Source organism: Saccopteryx bilineata, chromosome 1, assembly GCF_036850765.1.
Source record: "Saccopteryx bilineata isolate mSacBil1 chromosome 1, mSacBil1_pri_phased_curated, whole genome shotgun sequence".
In the NCBI taxonomy this organism is placed as follows: Eukaryota; Metazoa; Chordata; class Mammalia; order Chiroptera; family Emballonuridae; genus Saccopteryx; species Saccopteryx bilineata.
Window position 1 is genome coordinate 70,876,939 of NC_089490.1, and position 25,777 is coordinate 70,902,715.

General features: G+C 38.3%; 1 protein-coding gene across 4 annotated transcripts in view; it reads left to right on the top strand.

Moving 5' to 3' along the window:
• Positions 1 to 24,843, top strand: part of KLHL32 (kelch like family member 32) — a 240,989-nt gene extending 216,146 nt beyond the window's left edge. For all 4 annotated transcript variants that reach the window (XM_066254361.1, XM_066254357.1, XM_066254363.1 and 1 more), the window contains 4 exons: positions 403 to 461; positions 4,075 to 4,267; positions 6,308 to 6,402; positions 22,990 to 24,843. In XM_066254361.1, the coding sequence (XP_066110458.1) occupies positions 403 to 461; positions 4,075 to 4,267; positions 6,308 to 6,402; positions 22,990 to 23,151 (509 nt within the window). In that variant the 3' untranslated portion in view covers positions 23,152 to 24,843. The remainder of the gene's footprint in view (positions 1 to 402; positions 462 to 4,074; positions 4,268 to 6,307; positions 6,403 to 22,989) is intronic.
• Positions 24,844 to 25,777: the final 934 nt, after the last annotated feature.

Below are 25,777 nucleotides of genomic sequence, written 5' to 3' on the forward strand. Positions count from 1 at the left end.
CAGGATATCACTGTGTTAGTGTATAGAAGGTTAGAACTGTAAAATTGCCAGATTACCTAAAGACAAGAATTCTCCACATCACTATGTTTCTGGTGTAAGTTGCATAGATTTGTCTGTGTGCCGTGTTCGCCCCGCTCCCTCTGCCTTTGTTGCCCCTCAGTCTGGCCACGCAGAGCAGCTTGCATACCTGTTGCTTGCTCTCAACTGGATCGCTTCTGAAATGTTTCCTGAAAATGAAACTGCTTCAACAATAAGCCTCTTAATTATGCCACGGGTTCACCACGAGGGTATAGGAACAGATCCTCAGCAGTAGCTAATTTTTCTTTAATTGTATCTCACTCTTATGTTGGAATACCCTGTTTCTTATTCATGAAAGCTCTAACACATGTTAATCCATTACAGGTGGAGTAACTAACACCGCACAATATCAGAACAGACTAATGGTATATGAACCTAACCAGGTAAGAATCATATAAGGAAAGCTCATTACCTTAATTAAAATGAATTTAAAAAGATTTCTATAGTAATTAGCAGTTGGCATGCCAAGTCTACACACACATATGCATCTTAAACCTATATAGAAAAAAGGAAGCATCTGGATAAACTGCTTTTTGCTCGCTTTTTTTTTTCCCCTCATAAAAATCTCAGCTCCGTTAGTTTTATGCCATAAAAAATGCTTAACTCTTTCAGAGTTTTGCACAATGTAGAAAAAAAGGAAGATATGTATGTAATGAGATCAAAGCCTTCTATTTCCATTATCTCAAGAGGTGGTTCCTATTCAGATATTCAGGGGCAGCCAAAGAAAGGATTCGGATTGTCGTGTTGCTATGTTTGCTCTGCCCTTTTAGAAGCATGTTATGGGGGGGTGTACTTATGGTTCCTTTATTTCAAAATAGATTGACAACTTTTATTTAACTCAGTGTAGCCAAAATGTCATAGAACAGTGTTTAGAACGAGCCCAAAGTAGAAATGTCTGAATAGTTTGTTTTTCATCTAACATCTGGTCCTGCACTGGCAGCATTTTGACGGTGCCTGTCCCTCCTGTCTACTTCTCATACACACATAATGTCTTTTTTTTTTTTCCAAAAAGAAGAACTATTTTTATTCTCTTTCCTTCTACCAAAATATCTGTGACTTTGGAAAGTATTTTCCGAAATTTTCTATTTCTGTGATTTTGGTAACGTAAATATTTTTCATGATTATGACAATATTCCACACGATTTAATTTGAAGGCTGAATATCTATCAGCTGAAGATAATGGAACATGAAACAACAGGTTGCTTTGGCTGTCCGGTTTGGGATTAGCCACCAAATGTATGTCCAAAGTGACCTTGGTCTATTTGAAATCTTTGTATTTTAACAATGACTAAATCTCGATTTTTAACGAAGGTGTTTCTGTCTTTGCTCATTTGTTTCCTGATGTCATTAGAAGCTATAGATTTCAGAGACCACATGTCCATGGGCCTGCTGTCCCAAGAGGGATCATTAATTGCAGTTGCTTGAGTTCAGAGCGCACGTGGTTAAAGAGGAAGAAGGTGTTAACATTTCTCAAATGACTTCTGTTTCATGTTTGTACACACATGCTCTTTTTTAAATTCTGCTGGCATAGTGTTTACGGTGGGTACTGGCAAACATCACATCTGCTTGCATCTTGCTCAGAATCTCAATAACTCTATCATTCAGCCCTGGTGCTTATTCCTCTTCGAGGCCTTTGTGGAGAGTCGATAATGCCTGCCATCTGCCACAGAGCACATCGCTACCTGCCAACAGGCAGGCTGGGGTGACCTCTGCTTCCCCACCACTGATTAGTATTCACTTGCTTGCTTATTAGGCGTGACCCCACCAGGCCCCTCCGTTTCTTTGCCTTTGCAGCGATTGTCGGCTCACCTGGCAGGCAAGGCAGTGAAGGAAGCGAAAGATATAATCAGAAGATTCAGGCAGGCTTTGCAAACCAGATGAAGTCCGTGGTCCTGAAGCAGGGGACCGGACTGCTAATGCACACACTGATCCCTAATTCTGCGATGGGTTGCCTCGTAGAAAACATCCTAAGGAAGGTAGCGTCAGAGTTTTGAGTTAAATCCACTCATGTGTAATGTATTAAAGCTATTTCTTAGCAGAAAACCTGAAAGAAAGGTTTGACTATCTTACTAAAAAAAGAGATTTAATTGGAAGGAGATTCTTATTATGACATGTTTAAAAAGGAGAAGCAGATAAATGCAAGCCTTTCACTTTGTACAAGCCACTTTCATTTTTCTTTCTTTCTTTTTTAGTGTATCTTTAAAAGAGAAATTAGAAACGAGCTAGTAGATATACCCTTAGTCAATGGCCAATATTTATACAAAACATTTTTGTCTTCTTCCTTTACAGCTTATGAGCCAGTGAAATTCTATGTATTCACAACATCATGTGTTTTTTTTTTCTGGTCGAAATCCAAATTTTTCTTGGCAAAAAGGATTCAGGGTTGTTCCTGTATATTTTGTGTTTACATAGAAAGGATATGGTTAGGTTTAGTGTAATGCCGGTGGCCGAGGCCAGGCAGGTCCTCACTGGATTCAGCCAGACAGAATTGTGGAGCCGGAAAGCGTCGAGCTGTACCTGTTTATTGGAGGCTCGCAAAGGCAGGCAAGCAAATGCACAACAAAAGGAAAAAAGCTAATGAATAAAGAAAAATCTGCTTTTCGCAGTGAAGGGCAAGGGAGCAGGAAAACCGCACCTCACGGTGGTGAGAGAGCGATCTGGAAGAAGCTCCGCCCAGGGAAAGCACCCGCAGCCTCACACAGACCCTCACACAGACCGCACACACGTGGCGCTGCCGCGCCCAGTCAGCTAAGTGCTCGCTGCCGGTCAGCCCGCGAGTAGGGCGAACACAGCTGTTTCCCTCACATTTACTTACCTGTCCATTACTGAGGAGAGACTTAAAATTAAAGTCAGATTTTATTTTTATCTAATTTTACATTATATTTCAGTCAGAAACCTTATTGTAAGAAGGGTCACGCATACCTTTCTCACTTATACTGTAGTAACCTAGAACCAGATATTCCCTAAAGTTATATAAAACTTGGCCTTCCTGCTAAAACAAATGTTATGCCTCGAAATAACATTTCTCAGTTTGACAGAAAACGTGACTGTAAATTTATTAAAGAAGGCGGCTACCAGGGCAGTGAAAGAGTTTGTTGCTGAACCAAATCTTCACTCTTTGATTGATCTCGAGAGCTTAATCTTAGAAAGAACAGCAGAGCCACCTTCACCCAGGCTTACATAGGGAGCTTGGGTAGTCAGTGATTATTACAGTACTTTTCTAAAGTGTATATTTATTGGACGTTTATTATGTGTGAAGCGTTGTTCTAAATGTTTTATGTGTATTAGCGTCAGGAGGGTATTATTATCCCTCTCTTACAGATGAGGATGCAGACACAGAGAGGGGAAGTAAATTGCTTGAGCTTCCACACAGGTTATAAACTCAGGCATTCTAGATCCAGAGCCTGGTGTTTAATCATTACACCACTGTAGACAGTAGACCTATCTGTGCACTTTCACTCTTAAGTAATTTGCATGAGTAAGTTCTCTCAATTTCTGTATTTTCATATGCTCCCCTTAGAAATGCAAAATGCCCTATAAAATGCAATCCCAAAAAGAGGAAATGCCTTATGTAAGTGAAAAACAGAGTTGGAATATGTGGGTGTTTCTGCACTTGTTTTCAGGTAAGAAGCCCATACCTTTCAAAGTATCTAGACCAGCGGTTCTCAACCTGTGGGTCAGGACCCCAGCCAGGTCGCCTAAAGCCATCGGAAAATACATAATGCATATCAGGTATTTACATTCTGAATCATAACTGTAGCAAAATTACAGTTATGAAGTAGCCACCAAAATTATTTTTTGGTTTGGGGTCACCACAACATGAGGAACTGTATTGCAGGGTCACGGCATTAGAAAGGTTGAGAACCACTGATCTAGATGATATTTAAATAGATGGTGACTGACAAACATTAGGGTCCCCCTTACTAATGAGGCACAGCTGTTTTCTGCCCTGAAGGTCTCCCATGAACAGAATTCACCTGAATTTCTTTTTTTCAGAATAAGTGGATAAGCCGTAGCCCCATGCTGCAGAGAAGGGTCTACCATTCCATGGCTGCTGTCCATAGGAAGCTTTATGTCCTTGGAGGCAATGACCTGGACTACAATAACGACCGGATCCTTGTGCGGCATATAGATGCTTACAACATAGACACCGACCAGTGGACGCGTTGTAATTTCAACCTGTTGACTGGCAAGTACCTTTGATTAAGAAAATCAGGAAAAGCAGATTTAAGAAGCTGCCTCTCGGCCCTGGCTGGTTGACTCAGCGGTAGAACGTCAGCCCAGCGTGTGGAAGTCCCGGGTTCAATTTCCAGCCAGGGCACACAGGAGAAGCGCCCATCTGCTTCTCCACACTTCCCTCTCTTCTTTCTCTCTATCTCTGTCTTCCCCTCCCGCAGCCAAGGGTCCATTGGAACAAAGTTGGTCGGTCCGGGCACTGAGGATGGCTTCATGGCCTCCGCCTCAGGTACTAGAATGGCTCTGGCCACAATGGAGCAACGCCTCAGATTGGCAGAGCATTGCACCCCTGGTGGGCATGCTGGTGGGCACGCCGGGGGAACCCTGGTCAGGCGCATGTGGGAGTCTGACTGCCTCCCTGCTTCTAACTTCGGAAAAATACAAAAAAAAAAAGCTGTCTCTCTAAATATTAAATGTATGGTGATAAAACAACTTGCTTTATCAACAGAAAGATGCACATTATCTCACACAATTTCACTTAGTTAGGAGGCTGATCATCTAGTTTCTTGGGGCCTGTATGACCTTTGTGTGTGTCCTCGTGTGACTAAGGTAGGCATGTCATGTCTATTACTGTCCATATATTCACTTAGAAACTTTGATACAAATAGGAGGGTTTGGTGCTAAAGAGTTAATGGTTCTTTATAGAAGCAATTTATGTTTTATTTCTCATTACTTTTAGTCCTCATTTCTTGTGAGTTCAGAATGGTTGTTATTATTTGTCACTGTTAAATACTGTTTCTGGCTATTTTCTCCTAAAGACTAAGTCTTAGAGTAGTTCTGTGCATAGGGGTTTGGTGGCCCTTCTGGCCATACATTCCCACCCCAGAATTACCGCAGGGCAACGCTGGGTATGGACCCATCTCATCCCCAAAGGGAATGGGACGGAAGCAGTGAGCAGCTTCCTCCTGATGCTTCTTTCTGGGGTGGAAAACCCATTCCCTTGTCGGCTTTCATTGTTGACACCCACAGGTGACCGGATCCCTTTCAGGATGCTCTGCTAACAGGAACATCACAGACTCAAAGTGGGGGCTGGACTAGTGCTGGAAGACAATTTAATATGCTGAGAGGGCACTCAGTCACTCACAGCTGCTCCTGGGAGGTTTGAGAGCATAACCAATGGGAGAGGGTCAGGTGTTTTGTATTGAGCTGCTGTTTTCCCAAAAATGAATGTTGAGGCCCACCCACCAATCCTTGACTCTGTTGCTGTAGTGGCACCAGAGCCCTTGGTCCCTGGCTCTGCACTTCTGTCTGCTATAGCTTATTTATTACCCCAGTCAATCCTGTGTCAGCCCATCAATAAAAAGAGACTATCTCGCTCTTTGATGGCCTCCAGGGAAGAATATGTGGTAGTGAGTTATTCTGTCTTCTTTTTTAAATGGGGAAGGAGCCTTTCATCATTTTGGCGTGTCAGTGTCTAGGGACTATCTAGGCTGGTCCCAGCTCGGGAACTTTAATATAGTCTTAAAAGTGTTGTGTATGTAAAGAAAGGGAGGGTAGTAACTTTATCTTTTTTTTGTCATTTGTCTTCATTTGGGGCACGCCAGGGGCATGGCTCTGTTTTATTGGTTTCTTGGGTTTGCAGCTGTTACTTTACAAATGTAAGTACTTGCCTTAAAAGCGTTTGTAATACAAGAGGTGTTTTGCATTTCTAAAATATACCTTATTTCCACCACTATAAATTTATGGCATATAACGATATAAAACTTTTAGTTCTAAATGGCTTATTATTACTGTATTTCATGCTGTGTTTACTGGGCTAGCCAGTAAGTGTGTATGGTCTGGTTCTGACCTGGCACAGGCTCCTTCTCTGAGAAACAGTGCCTACTTCTTCCCTCTGAGTACTGGGAAGCAGCGATTAGTTGCTACAAAAATCCTGTGGAGTATATAAATCTGCCACAGGGTAAATTGTATCCCTCAGTGGCAAAAGGGTTAATTAAACCATGCAAGGAAATGGATTTATTTTTTCTTTTTAATTCAGTTCTCTTTACTTTAGGCCAAAATGAATCTGGAGTTGCTGTCCATAATGAGAGAATATATTTAGTTGGTGGATATTCAATTTGGACAAACGAGCCTCTGGCTTGTATCCAGGTGAGTAGTTGAGGTTCCTTTTGAAGTTTGTTCAAGTGATTCAGTGCGGTGACTTTTTGCCATGCGGCGACTGAAGGGAGAGGTGTTTACATGTGGAGAGAGGCTTGGGCTCCCATTGTGCGCTAGTTCAGCCACTGAACTTCATCCTGCATCCTGAAAGTGATACTTAAGAACCCTATTAACAGTGGAGATGAACTTTGAAAATCTAGAAGTCTTTAGAAGTACTACTTTCACCCCCAGAAAACTTTACAAATATTTTTTCTGTTCCATTTCTTTAATTTCTGTATCATAATTTGTTCATTTCCAAAAAAATGCCACCGAAAAAGCTGTTCTTCCTTCCTGGCAGAATTGAGCAGTAGGGGTAGGCCCGATGGGGACACCTCTTCCGCACTGACTAGTCCTGGCTCATCAGCCTGTGAGCAGCCCGGGCTGGGCAAGCGGCCATCTGGGCCATTCAGAACAGCTTTTGTTGACTACATATTTGAGGTATTATTAATTTTATTTTTCTACAATTAGTGTCATAGTTGTTTTTCTATTCTATATATTCTCTGATATCATTGACATGTATTTGCCCTGACCTTTTTCCTGATCTCCATAAAAATATATTCATATAACTACTCATCTAATCTCATACTTGTGGGAAGATTTTTAACAACTGTTTCAGTACCTTTAATATATAGTCACAAGACTATTTAAGATTCCCACTTCTTTAGTCACATCCCAAAGTGTGTGTGTGTGTGTGTGTGTGTGTGTGTATAATTTTTTTAAAGAAACTTTCACATTTATCTAAGTGTTCAAAATTTCTTGATTTGTTTTGCCAGAGGGTTTTCTGGGGAGTTTAACATACTTCTGTTTATAGATCAAGTAGATAAAAATCAGCAAGAGTAACACAGATACAAATACAGTAGTTCCCTGCCTTAAAAGCAGTTTCACTTTTTGTGGGCTAGTTGCATGTGGTCAACTGCAGTTGAAAATATTACGTGGAAAATTCCAGAAGTAAACAATTTATAAGTTTAAAATTGCATACTGTTCTGAGTAGCACTCTATCCCATCCCATCCCATCATGCCCAGGACTCAATTCATCCTTTCGTCCAGAATATCGACACTGTAGATGGCTACCCTCCCTTCAATCACATAGTGGCCATCTTTGGTTATCAGAGCCACTGTTGTGGTATCCCTGTGCTTGTGTTCAAGTAACCCTTAGTTTACTTAATAATGGCTTAAAAGCACAAGAGTATGAGGCTGGTAATTCAGATATTCCAAAGAGAAGACATAAAGTGTGTGTACTTATAGAAAAAAACATGGTACATATAGGGCTCAGATCTATCCATCATTTCAGACACCTAGTGTAGATCTTGAAATGTATCCACATGGATAATGGGTCCTACTGTAACATAATTAAGAAGCTTTTTATAATGATGGGAATTCTGGATCAAACAGGATGTTTGTTTGTTTTTTCTGTTTGATTGAGATATAATTGACTTTTAATATTGTCTTAGTTTAAAGTGTATAACAGTGATTTTATATGTATATATTCTTAAATGATCATTACAATATGTTTAGTTAGTGTCATCTCACATAGTTATAAAAGTTCTTGTCATGAGACCTTAACTCTTTGCAACTTTCAAATCTATGACACAGTATTGTTCCCCATAGTCACCATGCTATACTTTACATTCTCAGAGACTTACTTGCCTTATAACTAGAAGTTTTTCTCTTTTGACCACTTTCGCCCATTTCTGTCACCTCACACTTTTCCCCTGTGGCAATCACCAATCTGTTCTGTTTCTACGAGTTAAATTTTGTTTCAATTTCACATATAAGTGAGATTATACAATATTTGTCCCTCTCTGCCCAGGGTTTTCTTCTTCTTTTTTATGGTTGAATAATATTTATGGTGTGTATAATATTTATGCACGCACACACAGTGAGTGTGTGTAGCCCATGTTTTCTTTACCTAGTCACCCATCGATGGACACTCAGGGAAACAGGTTGTTTCCGTGTCCTAGCTATTATAAATAATGCTGCAGTAGACATAGGGGTGCAGGTATCTCTCTGAGATAGTGATTTCATTTCCTTCAGTATATAGCCAGAAGTGCAATTGTTGGATCATGTGATAGTGTTACATTAATTTTTTTGGGAAACCTTCACACTGTTTTCTATAGTGGCTGCGTCAATTTATATATCTACCAAGAGTGCATGAGGGTTTCCTTTTATCAATATCCTCACAAATACTTATCTCTTGTCCTTTTGGTGACAGCCATTCTAACAGGTTGGAGATAATATTTTATTGTGGTTTGGGTTTGCATTTCCCTGATGATTAGTGATGTTGACATCTTTTCACGACCCTGTTGGCCATTTGTTGTTTTCTTTGGAAAAACATCTATTCGGATCCTCTGCCTATTTTCAGTCGTATTTTTTTTTCCTGTTGAGTTTTATGAGTTCTTTATATATTTTGGATATTGACCCCTTATCAGATACATAATTTGCAAATATTCTCTCCCATTCTGTAGGTTGCCCTTTCATTCCTGATCTTTAACTCCTTGAGGAGGACAGCTACCTTTTAAAGTTTTTATTAAAGGGAGAGCTTGCATATGAGTTTAGGTAGGTGGCAGAGGGTGAACAGGATAAAGCTTTGTGAGGGACTTCACACTTGTTGGTTGTGATAAACTTTGGAAGATGGACAGGTATATAGATTGTTTGGGTGATTTTGCAATTGAGTTGTATGAATTCGTAATATAAATATATATTGGTATTGACCCTTATCAGATATATGATTTGAATTTTTTTTTTTCCCATTTGGTAGGTTGCATTTTCATTTTTTTAAAGATACTTTCCTTTACTGTGCATAAGCTTTTTAGTTTGATATAGTCCCATTTGTTTACTTCTACTTTTGCTGTCTTTGTTTTTGGTATCAATTACAAAAAAAAATAGTAATTGCCAAGACCAATGTCAGTAAGTTTATTCCTATTTTTACTTTTAGTTTTATGGTTACAGGTCATATATTCAATATTCAATCCATTTTGAGTTAATTTCAGTGTATAGTATAAAATTGGGATTCTGTTTTATTCTTTTGCATGTGGCTCTCCAGTTTTCCCAACACCATTTATTGAAGAGACTATCCTTTTCCCTATTGTATATTCCCTATTATATTGTATGTTTTTAGTAGTACATGAGCACAGAATATTTTTTTCCATTTATTTGTAACTTCATTTTCTTTTGTCAATGTCTTATAGTTTTCAGTATATGGATTTTTGCCTCCTTGGTTAAATTCTTAGGTACTTTGTTGTTTTTGAAGCACTAATAAGTAGGATTGTTTTCTTAATTTCTCTTTCTAACAGTTCAATGTTAGTGTATAGAAATGCAACAGATTTTTTATATATTGATTTTGTATCTTATAACTTTACTGAATTGATTTATTAACTCTTAACAGTTTTGGGGTGGAGTCTGAGGGTTTTGTATGTATAATATCATGTCACCTGCAAATAGACAGTTGTACTTCGTCCTTCCTGATTTGGATACCTGTTCTTTCTTTTTCTTGCCTAATTGCTCTGGCTTTGATATCCAGTACTCTCTTGAATAAAAGTGACAAGAGTGGTTATACTGATCTTAGAGGAAAAGTTTTTATCTTTTTACTGTTGAGTATGATATTAGCTGTGGGCATATAATACATGACTTTGATTATGTTAAGGTGTGTACCCAGTTTTTTGAAAGTTTTTATCATAAATAGATGTTGAATTTGTTAAATACCTTTTCTGCATCAATAGAGGTGGTCATATGACTTTTATCTTTCATTTTGTTAATGTGGTGTGTCACATTGGTAGATCTATATATAGAGCACCATCCCTACATCCCTGTACTAAATCCCACTTGATCTTGGTGTATAATCATTTGCATCTATGGTCATTAGGGACATTGGCCTTTAAAAAAAAATTTTTTTTATAGTGCCCTTTTCTGGTTTTGGTGTCAGGGTACTGATGGCCTCATAAAATGAGTTTGGAAGTTTGTCCTACACTTCAATTATTTGGAAGATTTTGAGAAGAATTGTTATTAATTCTTCTTTAAATATTTGATATAATTTGCCAGTGAAGCCATCTGGTCCTGAACTGTTATTTCTAGGAGGCTTTTGATTACTAATTCAATCTCCTTAATATAGGCCCTGGCCAGTTGGCTCAGTGGTAGGGCATTGGCTCAGCATGTGGAGGTCCTGGGTTCAATTCCTGGTCAGGGCACACAGGAGAAACGCTCATCTGCTTCACCTGTGTGCCCTCCCCCTCTCACTCTTCTCTCTCTCCCTCTCCTCCTCCTTCTCCCTCTTCTTCTCCTGCAGCCATGGTTCAATTGGAGCAAGTTGGCCCCTGGTGCTAAGTTGGCCCCTGGCCATGGCTCCATGGCCTCTGCCTCAGGTGCTACATAGGGCTCAGTTGCTGAGCAATGCTCCAGATGGGCAGAGCATTACACCCTAGTGGGTTTGCTGTGTGGATCCTGGTTGGGGTGCATGCGGGAGTCTGTCTCTCTGCTCCCCTCCTCTCACTTGAATAAAAATAAAATTTCAATATAAATTGTCTTTTCAGATTTTCTGTTTCTTCATGATTCAATCTTGTTAGGTTATATGTTTCTAGGAATGTATCCATTTCGTCTAGGTTGTCCTGTTTGTTTTAATAAATTGTTTATAGTAGTCTTTTCTGATCCTTTGGACTTATATGGTATCAGTTGTAATGTCTCCTTCATTTCTAATTTATTTGAGTACTCTTTCTGTTTTCCTCAATAAATCTTGCTATAGGTTTGTCTGTTTGGTTTGTCTTTTCATAAAAAGTTTGTCTTTTTGGTTTATCTTTTTAAAAATAATCTTCTATTGTCTCTTTAGTCTCTGATTCATTTGTTTTCACTCTTTGTTATTTTTTATATTTCTCTAACTTTGGGCTTAGTTTGTTCTTCTTTTCCTAGTTCACTGAAGTGTAAAGTTAGGGATTTTTACTTGAGCTCCTTCTTTTTCCTTTAGGCATTTATTGTTATGATCTTCCCTCTAAGAAATTCTTTTGCTGCATCCCATAAGTTTTGATATGTTGTATTTCAATTTTCATTAATCTCAAGATAATTTTTTATTTCTCTTTTAATTTTTTCTTTGACCCATTTAGTTTAATAAGTCAGAAAATAAACCAAAAAATAAGAAATAAAATGAAAGGAGAGAATAAGAAGAAGAAGAAAGTTGTAAACTATAAAACAACAATACAATTGAAAAAAATATCAAAGCCACAAGTTAGTTCTTTGAAAAACAGTAAATTCTTTAAGGGAGCCTTTATTTTTAGTTCATTGAAGGCTGTTTTGTACTAGAGCGTGGTTATATCTTTTGTATAAAAACAAATAAGCAAACTCTTTCCCCACAGGGAGTGCTTTTATCTCTCATCCAAACATGTATTTGTCAGTCTTCAATGTGTTTTGGAATTCATTGTATTTTTTACTTTTCAGAATTTAAAACATTGAGCTGGGCAACAGGCAGTGCTCTGTAATGATTTTTGTCTGTTCCAAACATATCTGTTGTCCTCAAAATATGGAGTGTGTGTGTGTGTGTGTGTGTGTGTGTATTTTTTTAAACCACTAAGGATATTCTAGAGTAGCTTCAAAATTAAGATGATTCTAAATGAGGTGACTCATGAATGTTTTAATCAATGCCTGTATTAGTAGAATAAATTTCACCTGTGAGATCAAATTTTCTAATATATTTGCTTTTTTAAAAGTCTGGCCTTCGCTTGATGGCTCAGTTGGTTAAATGTGTCGTCACCAAGCACAGAGGTTGCTGGTTTGGTCCCCGGTCAGGACACATACAGGAACAGAGTAATGTTCCTGTCTTTCTCTCCCTCCTTCTCCCTCTCCCTGCCTCTCTCACTAAGATCAATCCATAAAATAAATACATTTTAAAAAACATCAGCAGTCTGGCTAGTTCTGTGTTCCATTAGACATTTTGATATACGAAATCATTCATTTTACAAATGCAAAGTTTATTGTCTTGGCTGGCACACTGATCCTACAAAGCACAGGTAAATCTGATAAAAGCTTTTGCGAGCCTTCACTGTTTATATATAATAAGTGTTCATATAAGTATACTGATTGTCACTTAAAGCGATGTTTGGAATGGAAGTCTTTATAGATAATAGACTCATCATATATGATATCCTTCATTTTATTTATTGACAGCTGGTTATAGGTTATATAGCCATTCATTCTGAACTATGATTGCACAATCTCAAATACTTATTTTATGGGTGACTATGGAACTATTTATTTTGTTTCACTAACAGTAATATACTGATGGTTGGAGAGACTAGCTACTTATTCAAAAGCAAGCCACTTCTTTACTAGTTGCTGGAAGAATATCCAACAGCAAAGCAGATAATGGGAGAATGGAAATGTTTATGAGAAAATGTTGATTAGACAGTAGAAATTCCTAAGTACAAATTAGCAGGTTGAAATGTACAGCAAGGTGGTGGAGAAAATAGTCTACATCTAAAAAATATCGTTTAAATTTTTGGTAAGTCACAAATCTGTATAATCTTTGGATTCTAAGGGCATGTGTGGCTAAGGTTAATGAAAGTCCTACTTAGTTCAGATTGGTCTGTTAACGTCTAGAACAAAAATCTTTTTTATTTATTTTTTTGCTATTGATAAAACCAGTCAATAAACTGTCTCATTAGATTGCCTATTCTGGACTTGAATTAATACTTAAACTCATCTGTAGGGTTGAGCTACACAGGGATGAGGCCTGTCAGATGTTGAGAAAGCCTACTATTCTATTTTCTTCTACTACTTAACTTAGCAAAGACTACTGGACCCATTAAAGGGCAGCCCAAACAAGAGAAAAGCTTGCTCTCAAATTAATACTTGTTTAAAGATTGGGATTTGGACTTGTTAGTATAGAGGCTTATGGAAAATATTAAATAGATTCCTCTGGAAATGAGGTGCTCTTGTTAATGCAGTGGGCGTGTGGGCAGACGTCTGGCACAAAGGTTGACTCTAATCTGGTGCGCCAGGGATGATGAACAGCACGTAAGGGAGCAGCTGCGTAAGTGTACAAGTGATTAGTCTGTTTCCAGACCACCTTCACTGCTCTTCATTTATGATTACCCTATTTTGGCTGGAGGACATGTCAAGCTGGCACCTCCTTCTCCCCAACGCCTTCTTTCTGCCAGTTTACAGGGGAGTGTTTGCGAGGAAAACTGCCAGTGCTTCCTTTTCCCTCCTTGCAGATTAAATAAATTACATCTGCTTAACACATGCAGTCTCTCTTGTCCCATAGAACCAGAAAAAATGCTCTGAATGACCTCAACTGTTATTTTGTTTTCGAAATAATCTATTCAGATGAGGAGATGTCATGACTGGCAAAAAGCCTTTGCTTTTTCTTGGGTTCCAACCTTGAGCTCAAATATTGGGTCCACAATTATTAACTGTCTGACTTTGAGAAAATCACTGGTTTTTCTCTTTATCTCAAGTTTCTTCTCTGTAAATTGAAGACAGTATTTAACTTTATACAGCTGAGATAAATGTTGAAAGATAACTACCTTCTATATTTAATGAGTACTAATCAAAATCCCCTGAGAGTGTCCTTTTTTCTCCCAGGGTGGGGGAATGATACTTCTCAAATTCTCTAGTCTGGGAAAATGAACATGGAATATTCAAGACAAAAATTTTTAGAAGTGGGGGAAACTTGCTTTATGCAGTCAAAATAACTAAATGCAGTGCTTTACAAAGATACATGTCAACAAAAGAGAAAACAAAGAAAGATTGTATGTAGTCTATAAGAAAGATTGTTTAAATTAGTAGTGACAGGGTATATTGTTCAGTAAATGATATGGAAAGCCTAGCTGTCCATTTGGGAAAATAAATACTATAGCTATAAATTTAATCTTTCCTATATTTTAGGCCTTAGTGATTTCCTCCTTTATAAACTTGGATCCTTCATTCTCAAGGGCCCCGTTTATCTACAATTATGCATTATTGTAGTTGCGAATTATTTGTTTAGGTGATAGATGAAGGCCTGAGGGTGGGCGAGATCATTCAAGAAGAGTAACCACAGGTCCGTGGGTGAAACATTGCAGGAGTAGGAAAAGGGGCCAGAGGTGGAAAGTGATTAAGAGGACAATGTGAATGACATTTTTTTTTTAATCGTGGAATCCAAGGGAGAAAAGATCGTACTTAAATTTTTAAAAATAATTTCGTTTGCCTGACCTGTGGTGGCGCAGTGGGTAAAAGCATCGGCCTGGAACACTGAGGTCGCCGGTTTGAAACCCCAGGCTTGCCTGGTCAAGGCACGTGGGAGTTGATGCTTCCTGCTCCTCCCTCTGTTCTTTCTCTTTCCTCTCTCTATCTCTGTGTCTCCTCTAAAAAAATAAAATAAAATGTAAAAAATAAATAAATTGTAAAAATAATTTCCGTTTAAGTATAGTTGGCATACAACATTATATTAGTTCCAAGCCTAAAACACAATGACTTCACATTTAAATACCTTATGATGTGATCAGCATGGTAAGTCTGGTGACCATCTATTACTGTGCAGTTGTTATTGACGTGTTCCCTGTGCTGTGCGCTACACTACTGTGGCTCATTTATTTTAATACTGGAACTTTGGGCCTCTCATTCACTCTCACTTTTTTCATCCATCCCTCCACCACTTCCCCTCTGGTGACCATCAGTTTGTTTCCTTAACCTATGGGCCTGTTACTGTTTTGTTTTTAAGATTCCACATGTAAGCAGAATCATATGGTATTTGTATGCTTGACTTTTTTCACTTAGCATAATGCCTTCTAGATCTATCCATGTTTCAAATTGCAAGATTTTATTCTCAGTTTATGGCTGAGAAATAATCCAATCCCCGTCCCACCCCCACGCTCCCAACATACACACACACACACACACACATATATATATTCCACTTTTTCTATTCATCTATAAATGGACACCTACCTTGCTTTTATATGTTGTAATGAACATTGAGGAAGGGGGTACATGTATCTTTAAATTTAGTGTTTTTGTTTTCTTCAGATAAATACTGGAAGTGGAATTGCTGGGTCATAGGGTAGTTATATTTTTAACTTTTTGAGGAAATGCCTTAATGTTTTCCATAGTGGCTACAGCAATCTGCATACCCACCATCAATGCATGAGGGTTCTCTTTTCTCTATATTCTTGCCAACGCTTTGTTGACTTTTTGATGATAGCTCTTCTGACAGTTCTAAGGTGGTATCTCATTGTGGTTTTGGTTTGTTTTTCCCTGATGATTCATGAATGATGGTGAGCATCTTTTCACATACCATTAACCATCTGTGTGTCTTTTTTTGGAGAAAGGTTTATTCAAGTCCTCTGCCCATAATTAATTGAATTGTTTTTTTAAATTTTGGGTTGTATGAGTTCCTTATGTATTTTGGAGATTAACTCCTTATTGGATGTGTCATTTGTGAATATTTTCTTCCATTTAGTGTATTGCCTTTTCATTTTGTTGATGGTTTCCTTCACTGTGCAGAAAATTTTAGTTTGATGTAGTCCCATTTGTTTAACTTTTCTTTAGTTTTCCTTGCCTGAGGAGAAATAGACCACAAAATACTGCTGAAACCTATGTCAGAGTTTATTGCCTCTGTTTTCTTCTATATGTTTTGTGGTCTGATATTTAATCTTTAATCCATTTTTAGTTTATTTTTGTATATGGTGTAAGAAAGCAGTCCAATTTTCCCAGCACTGCTTGTTGAAAAAATATCATTTCCCCATTCTTGTATATTCTTATGTCCTTTGTCATAGATTAATTGTTCATATAAGCAAGAGTTTATTTTTTGGGATCTCTATTTCGTTCCATTGATCCATGTTTTGTTTATTTGCCGGAACCTACTGTTTTGATTATTACAGCTTTGTAGTATAGTTTGAAATCAGGGAGTGTGATACCTCTAACATTGTTGTTCTTTTTCAAGCTTGTTTGGGCTATTCAGGGTCTTTTGTTCTCTCTATATTATTATTATTATTATTATTATTATTATTATTATTATTATTGAGAGAGGGAAAGACAGCAAGCTCCTGCGTGTGCCCTTACTGGGGAATTGAACCAACAATCTCCGTGCTCTGGGACAATGCTTCAACCGACAGAGCTATCTGGCTTGGACTTAATTTCTTTTTATTTTTTTAGAGAGACAGAGAGAAGAAGGGAGAGGGGAGGGGGAAGTGAAGCATTCATCTGTTGATCCACTCAGTCATGCGTTCGTTGGCTGCTTCCCATGTGCCCTGACCAGGGATCGAAACCACACCCTTGTTGTTTCAGGACGACACTCTTAACTGACTGAGCTAACCAGCCAGGGCCCATATAAATTTTAGTGTTGTTTTAGTTCTGAGAATGCCCTGATTTTGATAGGAGCTGCATTGACTCTGTAGTGTGTTGGGTGGGATGTACATTGTAATGGTATTAATCATTCCAGCACATGAGTATGGAATACCTATCCATTTTTTTGTGCTCTGTATAATTTCTTTCTTCAGTATGTTGTAATTTTCAGAATATAGGTGTTTCACCTCCGTGGTTAAAATTATTCCAAGGTATTTTTCTTTCTGATGCAATTGTAAATAGGATTGTTTTCTTAATTTCTCCTTCTGATCATTCATTCTTAGTGTATAAAAACTCAACAGATTTCTGTATATTTTGTATCCTGCAGCTTTACTGAATTTATTTATTAGTTCTAATAGTCTTTTTGGTACAGTCTTAGGCTTTCAATATATAGCATCATGTCACTACAAATAGTTTTACTTATTTCTTTTTCATTGGTATGCCTTTTCTTTCTTTCCTTTCTTTTTTTTGGTCTGATTGCTGTAGCTGGGACTTCCAATACTATGTTGAATAAAAGCAGTGAGAGTGGGCACCTAAGTAGAGGAAAAGCTGAAAGCTTTTCACCATTGCATATATAGTAACTGTGCTTTGTCATATATGGCCTTTATTTGTTGAAGTAAGTTCCTTTTATACCTACTTTGTTGAAATTTTTTTATCATAAATGGACACTGCACTTGTCAAATGCTTTTTCTACATCTATTAGATCATCATATTTTTATCCTTGAATTTGTTGATTTATTCTTTTGACTAATTCACAGATATTGAACCATCCTTGCATCCCCGGAATAAATCCCACTTGATCATGGTGTATAATGTTTTTAATTTATTGTTGAATCTGCTTGCTAAAATTTTGTTAAAGAATTTTGCATTTATGTTCACCAACAATATTGGCCTATACTTTGTTTTATAATGTCTTTGTCAGGTTTTGGTATCAGGAAAAGTGCTGGCTTGGCAGAATGAGTTTCCTTCCTCTTCAGTTTTTAGGAATGGTTTGAAATGGGCAGGCTTTAATTTTTTAAATGTTTGGTAGAATTCACATATGAAGCTGCTTGGCCCTGGAATTGTTTTTTTAAATTACTACTTCAATCTTATTGCTAGTAATGTCTAAACTAATTTTGTTTCTTTGTGGTTCAGTCTTGGAAGTTTCTATGTGTTTAAAAATTTATCAATTTTTTACAGGTGGTCCAATTTCTTGGCATATAATTGTAGTATTCTTTAATGATTCTTTATATTTCTGTGGTGTCAGTTGTAACTTCTCTTTTATTTCTGATTTGGGCTCACTTTTATATGATGAGTATGGCTAAAGGTTTGTCTGTTTTATTTTTTCAAAGAACCAGTTCTTAGTTTCATTGATCTTTTCTATTCTTCTATTAGTCTCTAGTTAACTTATTTTCATTCTCATTGTTTTCTTCTGTTTATTTAGGTGTTGTTTGTTCTTTTTCTATTTTCTTTAGGTGTTTATTTGTTTTTTTTTTTGTTTTTTTTGTTTTTTTTTTTTTTACAGAGGGATAGACAGGGACAGACAGACAGGAACGGAGAGATGAGAAGCATCAATCATTAGTTTTTTGTTGCACATTGCAACACCTTAATTGTTCATTGATTGCTTTCTCATACGTGCCTTGACCATGGGCCTTCAGCAGACTGAGTAACCCCTTGCTTGACCAGATGAGCCCACGCTCCAGCTGGCAACCTCAGGGTCTCGGACCTGGGTCTTCCGCATTTCAGTCCGATGCTCTATCCACTGCGCCACCACTCAGTCAGGCTCAGGTATTTTGTTTGTTTGTTTTACAGGGACAGAGAGAGAGAGAGAGAGGGAGAGACAGGGACAGACAGACAGGACCAGAGAGAAATGAGAAGCATCAATCATCAGTTTTTCGCTGCGAGACCCTAGTTGTTCATTGATTGCTTTCTCATATGTGCCTTGACCACGGGCCTTCAGCAGACCAAGTAACCCCTTGCTCAAGCCAGCGACCTTGGGTGGAAGCTGGTGAGCTTTGCTCAAACCAGATGAGCCTGCACTCAAGCTGGTAACCTTGAGGTCTCGAACCTGGGTCCTCCGCATCCCAGTCTAACGCTCTATCCACTGTGCCACTGCTATTTGGGATTTTTATTTTTCCTTGAGGTAGGCCTGTGTAGGCATGAACTTCCGTCTTAAAACTACTTTTGTTATATCCAGTAGATTTTGGAAAGTTGTTTTCCTTTCATTTATCTCAAGGCAGTTTATAAGTTTCCTGTTTAATTTCCTCTAGGTCCATTTGTTGTTTAGTAGCATGTTTAGTCTCCAGGTTTGTGTCTCTCCCTCAACCCCCAGTTTCCTTCTTGGAGTTGATTTCTAGTTTCATACTGCTGTGATTAGAAAACATTCTTTAAAAAAAAAAATTAGAGGAGGGGAGGCACAGAGACAGACTCCTGCATGAGCCCGACCAGGATCCACCCAGCAAGCCCAGTAATGGGTGATGCTCTGCCCACTGGGGCTTTGCTCCATTGTGCAGCAGCTGAGCTTTTATTGCCTGAGGCAGAGGCCATGGAGCCATCCTCAGCACCTGGGGCCAACTTGCTCCAATTGAGCCATGGCTGCAGGAGAAGAGAGAGAGAAGCGAGTGGGGGAGGGGTAGAGAAGCAGATCAGCACCTTTCCTGTGTGCCCTGACCAGGAATCAAACCTGGGAACTCTACATGCTGGGCCGACACTCTACCACTGAACCAACCATCCAAGGCCTAGAAAACATCTTTATATGAGTTTAATCTTCCTGAATTTGCGACTTGTTTTGTGGCCTATTATGTGCTTTGTACTGGAGAATGTTTTGTGTGCACTAGGAAAAGTTTTTCTGCAGGTTTTGGGTGAAATGTTTTGTAAAAATTTAAAGCCATTGTTACTTTTATTTATTTTCTGGTCTGAATGATAGGGACAGACAGACAGGAACGGAGAGAGATGAGAACCATCAATCATCAGTTTTTCGTTGTGGCACCTTAGTTGTTCATTGATTGCTTTCTCGTATGTGCCTTGACCGGGGGGCTACTGCAGACCGAGTGACCCCTTGCTCGAGCCAGCGACCTTGGGCTCATGCTGGTGAGCTTTGCTCAAACCAGATGAGCCCGCGCTCAAGTTGGTGACCTCGGAGTCTCCAACCTGGGTCCGCATCCCAGTCCAACACTCTATCCACTGCGCCACCACCCGGTCAGGCTCTTTTAGTCTTTGTTTTAAAGTCTATTTTATCTGTTATAAATATTGCTACACACCTTTTTTCTGTTGTTTTGTATTTGCATGGAATATCTTTTTCCATCCCTTTTACTTCAGTATGTATTTCTAGCTGAAGTGAATCTCTTATATAGGCAGTATTAGATAGGTTTTGCTTTTTTTCCCCTTTTCCAAGTGAGATGGCAAGCAGACTCCTGCATGTGCCCCAACCCAGATCCATCTGGTGATTCCAATTGGGGCCAATTCTTTGCCCACCTGGGGCCATACTCACAACCAAGCTATTTTTAGGAACTGGAGCCATCCTCAGCACTCAGGGATGATGTGCTTGAACCAATCGAGCCATGTGTGGGAGGGGAAGAGAGAGAGAGAGAAAGGGAAAGGAGAGGGGTGGAGCAGATATTTGCTTCTGTGTGCCCTGACTGGGAATTGAACCTGGGACATTGACACTACAAACTGACACTCTACCACTGAGCCAACCCCTTTTTAATCCATTCAGCCACCCTATGTCTTTTGATTGGAGCTTTCCATTTATTCACATTGAAAAAAAATTATAGGTATTTTCTTATTGCCATTCTGTTTAACTTTTTTTTTTTTTGGTTGTTTTTTGTAGTTCTTTTGTTACTTTCTTTATTGATCTCTTTCCTTGTGGTTTTCTTTAGTATTTGGGTTCCTTCCTGTTTACTTTTTGTGTCTTTTATAGGTTTCTGGTTTGCGGTTACCAGAAAGTTTATGTATATCATTCTATGTGTATAGTACTGTACTTTAAGCTAATAGATGTTTTAGGTTTGAATACATTCTAAAAGCACTATATCCCACCAGCCCAGCTTTGTGTTTGATGTTGTATTTTTGGTCTTTTTGTTTTGTGTCTCCTTTAACTATTGTGGTTTTAATTGAGCTTGCTGTTTTTGTCTTTTGACTCTTGTACTAGCTTTTCAAATAATTTACTGTATTTGATAAATAATTGTCCTTAACTTTTTTTAAATTTTCCAAACATTTTATTTCTGGTTAACTTCTTTGCTTCTGAAAGACTTTAATTTTTCTTATAAGGCAGAGTTGGTGGTTTTTAAACTCCTTTACTTTTTTGTCTGGGTAACTAATTTTCTCTCCAATTCTGAATCATAACCTTGCCAGATAGAGTATTCGAGGTTATAGATTACTTTCTTTCAGTGTATTAAAGATCTCCTGCCACTCCCATCTGGACAGAAAAGTTGCTGCTGATAAATCAGCTGATAACCTTTGTGGGTCTTTTTTTATGTGACTTGTTTTCCTATTGCTGCCTTCAAGTCTCTCATCTTGGAGTATGTCGCTTTGGTTAATATTGTTTGAAACTGTGTGCTTCTTGGACCCAGATTAGGAAAGTTTTCAGGCATTATTTCTTCAAATATATTTTCTGCCTTTCTCTCTCGGTTCTCCTGGAATCCCTATAGGAATGTTCATGTGCTTGATGTCCCAGAAGTCTCTTAACCTATTCTTTTTTTAAAATTATGTTTTCTTTTGTGCTTCTCTGACTGGGTGATTTCCACTAACCTGTCTTCCAGGTCATTAATCCATTATTCTGTTATCTAATCTGCTGTCAATTTCATTCTGGTATATTTTTCATTTTGGTTATTATGCTCCTTAGCTCTGGTTGGTTAGTATACTTGATAACTCTTTGTTGAAGTTCTTTCCGAGTTCTTCTCTTCTACTCTCAAGTTTGGTGAGCATCCTTATGATCATTTCTTTGAATTCTTTATCATGCAAATTATTCATCTCTATTTCATTGGGGCATTTTTTTTTGGGGGGGGGTGGTTCTTGTTCTTTCATTTGGGACATACTCTTTTATCTTCTCATTGTTTTTGCCTGTTTGTTTATATGAATTAGGTGAAATAACTTGGGAGTCTCAAAAAAGTGGCCTTGTGTAGAAGTGATCTGTGTGTAGACTTGGTGCATCAGGTGGTTTTGGGAGGCACACTGGAGCCAAGTATAGGTGCATATGGTAACTGGGCGCTGGCTGGCTGGGCTGGAGTGGGCCCTGGGAGAGACTGTGCAGTGCACATGAGCTACAGTGGGTCTGGGAATGGTGGCCTGGTGCAAATGTGTGAATGTATTGGCAACCTGTTAATCCTGCTGTTTGGGGTGGGCTGCAGGGAGGGTCATCGGGTGTATATGTGTGAGTGTGGCAGCACTCTGATGATCCTACTGTCTGGAGTTGAATGGGCTCCAGGTGCTGTAGTAACCTTGCAGGTCAGCCAGAGCATCTATATATAGGTGTGTAGTCTGCTGTGCTCACAAGAGGGCAGCAAGTTCAGTGTCTTCCTGTGCTGTTGCCACCTTGGATCTCTTCCAGAACAGATCTTAAATGAGGTTAGAGGAAGTTCAAATAAAAAGAGATTATGGTGTCTGCAGGATGGAAAGAGCTTAATGGGCTTGACAAATAGGATAGATCAAGCTTTCCTAAAGAATATTTCTACTAGTAAGGTGAAGTCAGATTTGCTGAAATGACAGCAGGCATACACTAACAGAGACTCTTACATATGAGAGAGAACTACAGCTTGAAGGGGAAATAATTGGAGAAAAATTTCCAGAATCAACTGAACTGATTAACAATTTGCTACTCAGCTGTCCTATATAATACTCGATGTGGTGGACACTGAGCTAGATGTCACCAATTTTCAGAAAACTGCAAGGTCAATGATGTTTTCACTTTACAACTGAGCATTTGTAAGCCAACATAGGATAACAACTAACTAGTTTGGACAAGTTATTTAACCACTCTAAGGAAGTTTTATTAAAGGAGGATAAATGCTACTCACCTCATCACTGTTCTGAAGATTAAATTATTGTAAATATATGTGCACACACAAGTGTATAAAGATATAGAATAACACTTAGCAAGAACTTAATACACATTTCTGGTACTATAATGTGAGAAAAATAACAGCTAAGGTATGGTCATGGTGGCATAACTTAATGGACGGCACGCCTCCTTTTATGTGTCAATCACCTTTATTTTAAGCAATCACCTTTGATATGCAGGCGTCTTCTCTTCCTTTGTAGGTATTGGATGTCAGTAGAGAAGGCAAAGAAGAAGTATTCTATGGGCCTACACTCCCTTTTGCTTCCAACGGCATAGCAGCATGCTTCCTTCCAGCTCCGTATTTCACGTGCCCTAACCTTCAAACTCTTCAAGTGCCTCATCACAGGATTGGCACCATCTGAAAAGCCAATGCTCTGTTAATAACCACCATGAACAGGAGGAAAAAGAGAAACCTGACTTTTGGATACTGGGCATGAAGACTCAGTGCTCAATGCTTCTTTGTTTTGTTCTATAGGTCTTATATTCAGATAAACATTAGCAAAAAAAAAAGAAACAAAAAAGGAAACAATTTTCTAAAATACATAACTGAAACTACCTGTCACCCTTTCAGTGTGTGTCATGTACATTACAGTAGCATATGTATGACGTCTATTGTGGTGTAGTTTAGTGCCAATTTAACGGTCCATTACTGTTCTATGGGTCTTAGAGCATTTTTTCTATACCTTTCTAATCAGTGCTGTCTAGGACAATATGACAGTATTAATAAGTCAGTTTATTTCCAAGTACTCTCACCACTGATCTTTAAAAAAACTTCAGTCCTCAATCCCTTTACTACTTAAACCTGGGTTTGTAGTTTTCTTTCAAAATTTAACATTTTATATAGCATTATGATATCATAAGTATTTAAGTTCCATATATTTATTTAAGTTCTACATATTTTTTAAGGTGATCCAGATCATACACTGGAACAGCAGTTGGAACGTCCAGAGTTTTCACCTTGGTTATTACTCTGTGACCTTGGGCCCAGGGCTTAACTTGACCGTCTTTCAGTTTTCCCACTTTTTAAGGAGGATAATTGTTGATTTCCATATTAATTCAGAAGAATGCTATGAGGATGAAGCAAATGCTCTTAAGTACTTTGCCTAAGAAAAAAAAGTTTCTCAAAAATTCCAAGGTATTTTACTGTCTTTAGGAAATTGTAACTGAACAGGGAGATTATTTTTGAGGTTTAGAAATTCCTAGCTAGAACTTTGAACACATGTTATGGGATAAATGATTCTGAAAAGAGAGAAAGCTAATTAGGAAAAAGGGACTTTACCAAAGCCAAAAGGTCCTAAACTTGTACAAATCCTTGCCTCAAATAATAACTGTCTCATTCATCTCATTTAAACTCATTTAGTCAAAAATGACGTTTTATGCTTGGAAGAAATTAGTTGTACTAATTTTGGTACCATAAAGTGCTTTGACATAAGTTTGAACCCAGAATCAGTAGTTACAATAAAAGTTTTTCCACTTTCACTTTGCTAAAGATCATGTCAATCTGGAGCACTTGTGGGATTCTTCTTCACCACTGATTTTATTACTATCACTTTTAATACTGCATAAGGGATTTTTTATTTCTTTTTGTATTTTTCTGAAGTGAGAAGTGGAGAGGCAGAGAGACAGACTCCTGCATGCGCCTGACCGGGATCCACCAGGCAAGTCCGCCAGGTGGCGATGCTCTGTTGCAACTAGAGCCATTCTAGCACCTGAGGCAGAGGCCATGGAGCTGTCTTCAGCGTCTGGGCCAACTTTGCTCCAATGGAGCCTTGGCTGCTGGAGGGGAAGAGAGACAGAGAGGAAGGAGAGGGGGAAGGGTGGAGAAGCAGATGGGCACTTCTCCAATATGCCCTGGCCAGGAATGGAACCTGGGACTTCCACACGCCAGGCTGACGCTCTACCACTAAGCCAGCTGGTCAGGGCTTGCATAAGAATTTTTTTTATGGCTAGCTTTTTGGATTTGCTTTGTCCATAACAAAAAATAAAAAAAATAATCAATTTGAACATAAAGTCAACAACTATAAGTTATTTTACTTTATTCCTAATCTTGTTGGTATCCTTGTCACCTTTATTAAAAGACTTTACTTTTCCCTTGGCTTGCTTTAAGCATTCATCAATCCTTGCTTTACAAGACGTTTTTATTTTATTCATATAAATATACTGCTCACAAAAATTAGGGGATATTTCAAAAATGAATATGAAGCAATAAAATACCCCTACTTTTTGTGAGCAATGTACTTTAACCAAGTGAATAAAAAATTTTTATTCTGAATACAGAATTCACTAATTACAGGTATATACATTATAAGATGCCTAAAATATTAGTTAAAAATATATAAAACTTCTGGTTATCCAGACTGAAGGGTGGAAGGGGAGACTAGGAGTAAGGAAAGAAAAGTAAATTTTAACAAAAAACCTTAGCATTGGGACAGTTCTGAAAGTGACATTGATAACTGATATTTAAGAAAGATGACAGAGAATCTCTTCAAAAGGTATAGACCAACTCAATTAAATTTTAAAAATGCCTTATCAAGTCAGGAAAATGGACTTCAGCATTTCAGAAATCTTTTCCATACAAACCTATGCAAGAAATATTTGATTCATTAATTCTTCTACTTGACATACAAATTTTACTTGTAGCAGTTTTACTTATAAACCATTAAAATCTATTTGTAACCCCAGGCCCTAAATCCAAACAATGAAAGGGAAAAGGTCTAAAAGTAAATTGGTTTAATAACTGAGAGGCAGCCAGAGACTACTCTATGTAGATTTCTATTATTTTTATTATTTTGCAAGAGAGAGAGAGACAGAAGGACAGACAGGCTGGAAGGAAGAGAGATGTGAAGCAGCAATTCTTCATTGTGGCATCTTAGTTGTTCACTGATTGCTTTCTCCTCTATGCTTTGACCAGGGGGCTTCAGCTAAGCTAGTGACCCCTTGCTCAAGCCAGCAACCAATGGGTCATGTCTATGATCCCACGCTCAAGCC